This window comes from Cannabis sativa, chromosome X (genome assembly GCF_029168945.1).
Source record: "Cannabis sativa cultivar Pink pepper isolate KNU-18-1 chromosome X, ASM2916894v1, whole genome shotgun sequence".
In the NCBI taxonomy this organism is placed as follows: domain Eukaryota; kingdom Viridiplantae; phylum Streptophyta; class Magnoliopsida; order Rosales; family Cannabaceae; genus Cannabis; species Cannabis sativa.
In genome coordinates this window covers 4,384,388-4,395,618 of record NC_083610.1, presented here as the reverse complement: position 1 = coordinate 4,395,618, position 11,231 = coordinate 4,384,388, and the positions used below count along the sequence as shown (strand labels likewise).

At 31.8% G+C, this 11,231-nt stretch overlaps 1 protein-coding gene across 1 annotated transcript; it reads left to right on the top strand.

The window, feature by feature from the left end:
- Window positions 1–3,368: 3,368 nt before the first annotated feature.
- LOC115718587 (putative F-box protein At5g60060) lies at window positions 3,369–4,907 on the top strand. Its single transcript, XM_030647401.2, has one exon. The coding sequence runs from the start codon at window positions 3,557–3,559 to the stop codon at window positions 4,619–4,621; it is 1,065 nt and encodes a 354-aa protein (XP_030503261.2). The 5' UTR covers window positions 3,369–3,556; the 3' UTR covers window positions 4,622–4,907.
- Window positions 4,908–11,231: the final 6,324 nt, after the last annotated feature.

Below are 11,231 nucleotides of genomic sequence, written 5' to 3'. Positions count from 1 at the left end.
AAACGAATCATATATAATCCTCAATCTTCATTTTAAACCTCATTCGAAACCAAGAACCTAGAAAAATATCGCACAGTCGCAAATCTCCACCACCAAAATATCGCACAGTCGCAGAAACCTCCATTGTCGACGAGCTCCATTGATGAAACCTTCTTAGCTTCAACCTTCAGCGAATTACCATAAAAACGTCAACTGTATATACGGAAACTTAACATAACAAAAATAACGTCATTTTTTAAAATAATTGTCAAAATAAGGTGGCCCATGAAAATTTCCCTAAACTAATATATACATCTTTTGGCATACAATTTTTATTAAATTTAATATATTTGATTTTTAAAAATTGATTTTAATATTCAATTTTATAAATATATTTTTAAAGTACTAGATGTTACGTGTCAAGTCACGTATGTTAATTTTAATTTAATTTTTAGTTTTTTTAATATCATAATTTTAAAATTAACAATATTCAATATAGTGATAATTAATTATTGAAATTTGAAAGCATAATAGTGATTTAAATAAAAACAAAAATTACTATTATACTTTGTACTAGTAATTAAAAAAAATTATTATTCATCTTAAATTTATCTTTGGAATTAATGAAAATGCTTATCAACATTCAAATTTTAATTTAAAATAATATTTAAAATTTAACTAATTCTAAATATCAAAATTTGAAAATAATTTTTAATAAAAAATAAACAATATGAACAAATTCATTATTAATTGCAACACTTTAGATAAATTAAAAAAAATCACCCAGTAATTTCTCATAAACCAAAATTTTTGTTTATGTAAGAACATTTTATGTAGAATAGATATACATAAAATAATTATTTTTCATTAAATATGTAAATATAAATAACCATATATAAAACTTCACTTCATGTTAATAATTTGTTTATGAAAAAAATATATATAAGTAACATATATCTACACATGCATTTGCATGTGACTTACACCTAGTCTATCGATATATCTATATATATAAAAAAGAAGTACGAGGCGGTGACGTGACGATATAAAATCACTTCAAATAGCACTATTTCTTCTCTCTTTAATTCTCTTATTTTTTAATTTTTTCATTAAGATTATAAATATTAATTAATTAAATAAAATATTGGGAATGAGGCGGTGACGTGACGCTATAAAATCACTTCAAATAGCACTATCTCTTCTCTCCTTAATTCTCTCATTTTTTAATTTTTTTATTAAGATTATAAATATGAATTAATTAAATAAAATATTGGGAAATTATCATCTATACCGTAACTTGTTGTGTTTTTTCAATTTTACGTTTTTATATTTATGTTTTCATTTTAATAAAACATTTTAACACATTGACGGTTTCAACATTTTTCTTTTTAGTGTTTCTTACTAATCCACACAATCTCTCTCTCATGCACTCTGATATATTTGCACACACAATGTCTATACTTTATATCTTTTTTAAAAAACGTCAGTACTTTATTTTTATATATGTTTTTTGTAAATCTCTTAGGAGTCATTGTTATTACCCAATGAAATAAAAATTGATATTATTGTGATGAAGGTTGCAAATTTGAGCTATTATGAAAATTACTATCATTAAAATGAAAAGTATCATCTCATTCATTAAAGTAGAAAACTATTTTTACTTATCAAATAGAAACCACTAAACTTATTTTAAAATAATAATTTTAACAAAAATTACATTGATGTTACTACGTATATTGTTTTAAATAAATTTTTGTGTATTTAGATATTTCTTTCAAGAAGTTGGTGAAGTTGGTCTGTTGTAAATGTGTAAAAAAATCTTTAATGTATGTATTTTTTTTTAAAAAAAATCAAATTACAGTAAAATTGAATAAAACATTTGTTATAAATGTATTAATGAAAAAATTCTTAATTTTTAATATAAAGAAGGTTGAAGTGATAAATATGATATCAGCTAATTAATGGTAATTTCTTTTCTCTTTCTATTTTATTGTAATATATTGATGGATATAGTGAATTAAGGTACTCATACATGTATATTCTTATCATAATAGTCATCAATTGATATATTGTTTATTGAATTATTGATGTTTGAAATAATTTCTTACTTTTTTTTAATCATACATATTATCAACATTATTTATATTTTGTTGTATCTTATGTTTTTGTTATTGGAATTACTATGTCTTTAAATTTTTCCTACGTATATATCATGCATATAAACCATATAATAAGATTTTTCATCTAATATTTTACGAAAAAAATATTTTTAATTTATAAATTTTATAGTTAGGGTTTCATTCTTAGTTTACTCCAATATTAAGTTTATAATAATATTAAAGTGCCTAATTATTTTATAGTCAAGGTTTACAGTGGTTCGGATAATCGCAGTTTTTCGGTTTATATGAACAACCCTATTATGAATTTTTTTAACTATATTTAAATTTACTTTTGGAATAAAAATAAAAAAAGAAAGAATTACTCATATTATTAAATAAATATCAAAAAAAATTAAAATCCGATATCTCACTAAACAAAATACAACCGCACGTGAAGCGCAGTTTATTTCTTAGTTTTTAAATAAAAATAAAAATAAAAATTTAATGATTTGGACCGATTAAGAATTGTCATGTGGCTATTGATTTGACACTTAACAGTCATGTACTTATAGAAGTTACGAAAATATAACTTAAGTATTATTACCATAAAAAATTAAAATTATATATTTATCTGCAACTGTAAGTTAAACTTAAATATTTATGCTATAAATTACTCTTTAATAGTTTTTATTTATTTATAATTAGTTAAATAAATTATTCATAAATCAATCTATATATTAATAATTAGGACGAAATTCATACTAGCTATATTAATAACTGTCAAAGAAACTAACTATCCTAACTATCCTATACTCTTAACAGAGAAGCACAAGTGTTTCTGTAGAAAATAGAATTAAGCAGACAACGGTTCTCTCTTATGATTATGGTATTTTTGCAAAAATTTACAAAATGTGGTATATATATTGGAAGATAAAGCAGGTTGATGAAAGATATTTTAGATTTAATGAAATTCTATTACATGTATATATTTTAAGATATTTTGTTAGATTTTAATTTTTAAAAGATAAAACGGTAATCCTAAATTGGGTAGGATTAGGATTTGATTGGGTAGGTTAGAAATTCTATATAAATAAATCCATTTACTCTCTCATTCTCTATATCTCCCAATAAGTTTCGAAACCATATTAATTATTCTTCGAAATTTTCAATTAGTATGGATTCAGATTCAGGTAATATATATATATATATATATATACTATATAATTCTATATATATCCACTATTACATGATAAAAAGTGTTGATAATAATTATTAATTTTTTATTTTTTTTTTCAGGTTGCGCTTATCTAATTCCCAAGAACCTTCTTGAGTTGGTTTATAGAAAATTAGATGGTTTGACATTGAAAGATGGTTTGACATGTGGTGTTATTTGTTTGTTGAATTGGTATGTGGTAGCTAAGAATAATAATAATAATAAAAATAAGGTCATAAAATTGAAGGCTCCACCCAAACTTTTGATGCCCAACTATAAAAAAGAAAGAGACAATAATTTATGGAAAGTTTATAGTACAATAAACTCATCATCAGAACAACACAGTACTAAGAAGAAAAAGTACATTAAAAAATCTAACTTGTTATTGCTTCCTTCCTATAATAAACCTTTTGCAGGCTCATCCTTAGGTTGGTTAGCCACACTTGATAACAAATTTGCTGTAACACTCCATAAGCCACAATCAAATAATAATAATAAAAGTATCATAATAATCCTTCCCCCACTATTTCCTCCAAGAATGCATACAAGCAGCCACCCTTATTGGGCTGAGCATATCTATAGGTTTACAATATTTAAACCAAATCCAATATCAAATCCAAAGGATTTCATCATGGTAGTTATATATGGTAGTTTTTTACAGTTGGCTTATATTAGACCTTCTAAACACAATAAATGGATTCGTATACCTTCATTATTTTCATCATCATCATCATCGTCTCCTACTCCCTCTATAGAGACTTTTGAGGATGTTTTATACTACAAGGATACACTTTATGCCCTTCTTCATAAAAATGGTAGGCTTGTTTCTTTTGACATTACTTACGATTCAACCACCCAACAAAGCTTAAAATTACTTGTTGGTCCTTCTATTCCAAGAGATAAGAAGTCTTTTTGTTATAAGAAATATCTTGTGGAGTCATATAAAGATCAACTTTTACAAGTTCAAAAGTATGTCAAATACAATAAAGCTGAAAGAGAACAAGTGACCATAAAATTTAGAGTTTTCAAATTGAACAATGATCGATCAAGATGGGTTGAGGTGGAAGAATTGGAAGACGAAGCTTTGTTTTTGGGTGATAATGAATCATTATCTGTTAAAGTTTCATCGGCTAATTCTACAGAATGCGATAGTAATTGCATATACTTCCTCCATGACAAGAATACTACTGGTAGGTTTGATGATGATGGACCTTTAGATTCGGGGGTTTACAATCTTAAAACTCGTTCTTTTGTACGCAGATTCAACGTTGATAAGAACCACTTTTCCAAAATGGGTGGAAGAATACCCATTTGGATTAGTGAAGATTAAACTTAATATATATGAGATTTTGAAACAATATTTTAATTACAAACCACATATTTATTATTGCTTGGATATCACGTAGGGTGTTTTTTTATTTTTAATTTAATAAAATATGTTTGTTTAAATTGTTTTATTTTTACTCATTAATAGTTTAATAAAATATGGGAAATTTTAATATGTCAAACTTCACTATGAAGATGAATAAAGTTTAGAATTAATAATCTTATTATGTACAATTTGTAACTCTTTTCTTTTCAAGTTGCAGAATAATGTGGATTTCTGGTCCTGTAATTTGATTTCAAAATTGATCAGTATGATATTATTTGCATAAAGATAGAAAATTTTGAATTGGCAAGATCTTAATATCATATGAAAATATGAATTGATTTATGTTTAGATCATTTCAAGTTAGAATTAAGAGAGAAGTTTTTTATTCCATGGCTTCTTGTAATAAAACTCATCTAACAATTTGCCATAATTGTTTAATTTTCTTTTACTTTTCTGTTTGACCAAAATCTCTGCTCTTTTTTTCATGAATTGTCCAATATATATGCTGCAAGAACAACCAGCCACAACATTGATGGTAGCTTTTCATCTTTTAGCATTTGTGAGAAATAGATTTCTTTCTCTCTATTATTAGCTGATCTTACTAGCTCTTTTTATTAGCTCTTTTTTGATGAGGTTGCAGAAACTCTAATCATCAAAATCTACACTTTGGTAACTTGCACATATACAAGTGGACAAATAAGTAATTGTCTAAATTTTTTTGTGATAATGCAATCAAGAAAGGAAGAAGAAGATAACAGAGGAGAAAGACTATCTTATTCAATGAATATCAAACTGTACAAGGCTTATATACAGAGTAAAACAGAACACAACAACTTGTAACAGAATACATGAAAAGAGTCATGACAGTTGGAGTTAGTTACAACTAACTAACAGAACAAACTATTTATTATCCTTGACAGCCCCTCTCAAACTCAGTGTGGATTTGGATTCAACACTGAGTATGGATCGAATTTCATTGAATCTAGAGGTGGATATAGCTTTTGTAAGACAGTCGGCAATTTGAGCTTGAGTTTGGAGATGATTGACCTGTATTTGCTGCTGTAATACTTTGTCTCGAACAAAGTATAGATCAAGCTCAATGTGCTTCGTTCGAGCATGAAGCACTGGGTTGGCAGTGAGCATAATTGTGCTTTGATTATCACACCAAACAGAGGGAATTTTTGGTGAAGATATATGAAGTTCTTTGAGGAGAGATTGCAGCCAAGTAACCTCTGTGACAGCACTCGCCAAGCTTCGAAATTCAGCTTCAGTTGAGGATCTACTGATGGTAACTTGTTTTTGAGACTTCCAAGAGACTAAGTTTCCCCCAAAATAGATACAATACCCGGTTGTCGATCTCCTGTCATCTGGGTCAGCAGCCCAATCCGCATCACAAAAAACATCAAGAGAGAAGTCTTGTGCTGGTTTGATCCAAAGTCCATAGTCAAGTGTCCCTGCAATATACCTCAGTATACGTTTTACAGCCATCCAGTGAGATTGAAGAGGTTTGTGCATAAATTGACAAACCTTATTCACAGCAAATGCAATCTCAGGTCTAGTTACTGTGGCATATTGCAAAGCACCTACTATGGATTGATAGAGAGTAGGATCTTTTACTGGTTCACCTCCATAATTTGAGAGCTTGAGGCCACTGTTCATGGGAGTGTTTTGAGTGTTAACATTGTGCATGTCAGCTTTGTAGAGTATGTCTTGAAGATACTTGGTTTGTGTCATTAAAATTCCTTCAGTAGACCTGGTAACTTGTATCCCCAAGAAATAATCAACAAAGCCAAGATCTTTAAGAGCAAATGTGTTGCTTAGCTCTCTAATGAGTTGATTGACTAACTCATCATCACTGCCCATGATGAGTATGTCATCAACATACACCAGAATATAAGTGCAGCTGAGTGAAGTGACACGGATAAAGAGTGAATGATCAGCCTTGGAGAATTGAAAACCATGTTTAAGCAAAACAGAGAAAAGCTTGTCAAACCATGCCCTTAGTGCTTGCTTAAGACCATAGATGGCTTTGTTAAGTTTGCATACATGAGTTGGAAAATCAGGATCCACAAAGCCTGGTGGCTGCTCCATGTAAATCTCCTCTTGCAAATCTCCATTAAGAAATGCATTGTTGATATCAAGTTGTCTTATAGGCCACCCTTTAGTGACTGCAATAGTGAGAGCCACCCGAATTGTAACAGCTTTTACCACTGGACTAAATGTTTCTTGAAAATCATAACCAGCTTGTTGATGATATCCCTTTGCCACTAATCTTGCCTTATATCTATCAAGGCTTCCATCAGCATTGAGTTTCACTCTAAGAACCCACTTGCACCCAATTGGAACTTTATTTGCTGGTCTAGGAACTACCACCCATGTTTTGTTCTTTTTCAAAGCCACCACTTCAGTGTTCATGGCATTATGCCAGTGTGGTTCTTGAAGAGCTGCTTTGACAGTTTTTGGTTCACAAACAGCTAATAGAGCTTTGGGTTTTCTGATTCCTGCTTTTAACCTTGTGGTCATAGGATGAGTGGAAGTTGACACTGGTGTTGGATTAGTAGGGGCAGATGGGCTGGAGGTGGAAGGGACATTGAGTGTGGCTGTAGCTAAAGGAACTGAGACAGTAACAGCTTCTGTAGTTGTAGCAGTTGCAGGAGTTTGAGTGTGCACACTGTTGACAGGTGTAGGGATTTGGTTGCTAGAACCCGATTGTTGACTGAGAATTGGTGAAGCAGACAGAGGAGCAGTGTTGGTGACAGTGTTTGGGCTATGGACAGGAGAAGGAACATGCAAAGAAGTGAACACAGGTGGTTGTCCTGGTGGGGTAAAAATAGGCTGCTGAACAGTAATGTTAGATAAGTGAGTAGAGTGATAATAGGGAAAACTACTTTCATCAAAAATTACATCCCTAGAGATGTAAACTCGCTTATCTTTAGACATACATTTATACCCCTTGTGAGACATGTTGTATCCTAGAAAAACACATGGAGTGGATCGATATTGCAATTTATTTTTATTATATGGCTTTAAGTTGGGATAGCACAAGCAACCAAAAACTTTGAGCATAGAATAATTTGGTTGAGTGTGAAAAAGTGTCTCTAATGGTGTGGCATTGTGTAATACTGGTGTAGGCATTCGATTTATAAGGTATGTGGCAGTTCAAAATGCCTCATCCAAGTATTTTAAGGGGAGAGAAGCCTGAGCAAGTAGATTTAGGCCGGTTTCTACTATATGTCGATGTTTACGCTCAACTACCCCATTTTGTTCATGTGTATGAGGGCATGCAAGTTTATGAACTATTCCTGAGTTTTCTAGCAATGTTGTCCCTAATTGCAACTCAATCTGAGTTTTAAACTTGGTGAAAGTTGGAAGAGCCTCATCTTTTGTTCTTAAGAGATAGATCCAATTGTATCTAGAGTAAGCATCAACAAAGCTAATATAATATCTATACCCACTAGATGAGTTTATGGGAGCAGGCCCCCATAAGTCAGAATGCAAAAGTTCAAGAGGAGCATTGTATTGAGTAGTGGATCTAGTGAATGGTAGCTTATGAGATTTGCCAAGACAACAATCTTTGCACACATCAGTAACATTTTTATTTGAATAAGGTATATTACATTTGGAAAGAGCCATGGTTACAACTTTGGCAGCAGGATGGCCAACCCTGCTATGCCACAAAGAAAAAGAAGACTTAGTTGTATCTGTTATATGAGTGTGACATTGAAAACTTGGTTCTTGGTGAGACTGGACCGAGTTTGAGAGATGAGTAGAGACACTTGGATAGGAAGAAGGTTGAAACTTGTATAGACCTTGCTCAAGGTTCCCAGCCAACAAGATCCTCTGTGTAGGTATGTCCTTAACACAACAAGAGAAAGGGTGAAACTCAAAGAAAACATTGTTATCTTGAGCAAATTGGGAGACACTGAGGAGATTTTTGGTGATAGCAGGTACATGTAATAGGTTGTGTATATTTAGCTGTTGTGAAGTATAAGGAGATAAGAGATAGGAATTTCCTATACTGTCAATGCTTAAGCCAACTCCATTTCCCACGAACACTTGTTCATTTCCAGTATAAGGGCTGCTGTTGCAGAGATTGGTCTGATCTGGTGTGAGGTGGTGAGTTGCCCCAGTATCCGGATACCAATTTTCATCAATAACTGTGTCTGGTCCAACATACGTAGCTTGCATCTCAGCTATATTGGCCACAGGAGGGAAGTTTGTGAAGGATTCTGGACCCGTGAATGTCTTGTCAAATCGGTAAAAGCACTGTTTGACAGTGTGTCCCAATTTATGGCATAACTGACATTGCACTTGTTGACTCATATTGCTATTGGGACCACGGCTATAGGTAGGGGGACCACTTTTGGAATTGGTATTGGAGGGGGGACCACGATTGTACATAGTACTACCTCTGGCCATGCTTTGTTGATAGTGACCTGCATTATTGTTAGCCATATTGAAATTGCTAGAACTTCGACCATATGAGAAATTGTTATTGGTGAAACCTGGTGGAGCTGCTGGTGCAGGATAGGGAGATCTGCCATAGTTGAATCCAGAGTTTCTTGCTTGAGACAAATTGGCTTCAGCTTTGGAGATATCCATGTTCTTGACATTTTTCTCAATTCGGACAGCTTGAGCCATTAACAAGGCTTCTATTTCTGCAACTGTGTACTGCTCTTTTCTGGTAGTGACTGAGGTTACAAAAACATCATACTCCGATGGCAATCCATTGAAAATGGCTTCTATATGATCTTGAGTCGATTGACTGTGACCGATGGTGGCAAGTCGATCCACAAGACCTTTGATTTTCAGTAAATAATCGCTTAACGATCCAGTCATCTTGGTGTTTTTAAGTTGAGTCTTGTACAGGCTTATGTTTGCTGCATTTAGAGCAATGTAATACACAGTCAGTTGCTCCCAGATCTCTGTCGTGGTTTCGCATCCTATCATTCTGTTCGTTGTCTTCTCCGACATAGATGAGAGGAGCCATGAGATCAGTAGATTATCTTGCTGCTCCAAGTCTTCGTACTCCGGATTGATAATATTGTTTCTTTGATCTGCAGCAGTCGAGAACTTTGGTGGCGCTCGAGTGTGATCCAGATATTTTTGAAGTCTGCTGCCTTTAATGGATGCCAGAACTTGGTGTTTCCAAGGAAGAAAGTTGTGTTCATCTAGCTTGATGGACAAAGAGTGATTGAATGAAACAGGGTATGATTTCGGTAGAGATACTTGTTGATTGTTGTTTGGTTGAGCATTGTTCAATCTTGATGCTGCACCATTTGCGGAAGTAGGAATCTCCATTAACGAACGAGTCTAGCTCTGATACCATGTGATAATGCAATCAAGAAAAGAAGAAGAAGATAACAGAGGAGAAAGACTATCTTATTCAATGAATATCAAACTGTACAAGGCTTATATACAGAGTAAAACAGAACACAACAACTTGTAACAAAATACATGAAAAGAGTCATGACAGTTGGAGTTAGTTACAACTAACTAACAGAACAAACTATTATTATCCTTGACATTCTTTAATAGTAAATTTTGCAACTTTAATTTGACATTACCTTTCTTGTTGTTTCCATTATACCGAGTGGGACTAGGTAGGTACTATATCATGGTTGTGTTACTCTCACATCACTCTTTATTCTTTTACTGGTTTTGAAATCATTGGAGGTAAAAAAAAGCTCACAAGTTTTCTTTAGAAGGTCGCAACTACAACCGGCGAGTTCTTTGAAAGAGTTTAGACTTCTTCAGTTTTGATTTTGTTTAAACTTAGATATATGTCACTACTTCAAAATTGGACTTTAGAGGCAGTTTTTAAGGTTTTTCAGTGTCGATTTTGGCAAAATTCGTTACCAACGCTGTTCTAAGTGACGTTGAAAGGGTATCTTGGTGCGTTGGAGTGAGAAAATTTTAGAAAATAATGTTGTGAAACATAGAACTCTTTATGATACATTGTGACAATTTGATTTTGTCTCAATGGAAATCTCCAAGTCTATATCGAGGATCAATTATCAATTTGAATTCCTTCAACTTTTTAGAGTATGCTTGGCAATATATTGTTCCATTAATCTACTTCGATTTTAATGTAGTATTCTTGGTATTTAGACAGATATTTTATGTATTTTTTTAAAAGGAACAAAAATGGAATTTTGATATATGTCATCTTTAGATGGTGTTGATTGACATCTAAGATATATGTCATCTAAGATGTATTTCATTAGATTCTTATATGTTATTTTGGTTATGAGGGTGTACAGAAGTTTGAGTATTGCAAATTATAATATGGCAAATTTTCTTATCTAGGAGATCAATTAAAGGGGTCATTTTTTACCTTTATGCTCTTATGCATAGTCTTATTGATTGTTTGAGATAAATATTGATATTGCTTTGGATAACATATGGATGCAAAAAAAGAAATATAGTGCTGATTTTTCTATTTTCTAATGTTACTTCAAGAATGAATTTCGTATACATAAGAAAATATTTTCAGTAATACACTCTGTATCAACCATTAATAATAAACAATAATGATTTCTTTTATTAATTTTCTTATCGTTCCACT

Coding starts and splice junctions, on each gene's coding strand:
- LOC115718587 (XM_030647401.2), top strand. CDS start 3,557: ATGCCCAACTATAAAAAAGAAAGAGACAATAATTTATGGAAAGTTTAT.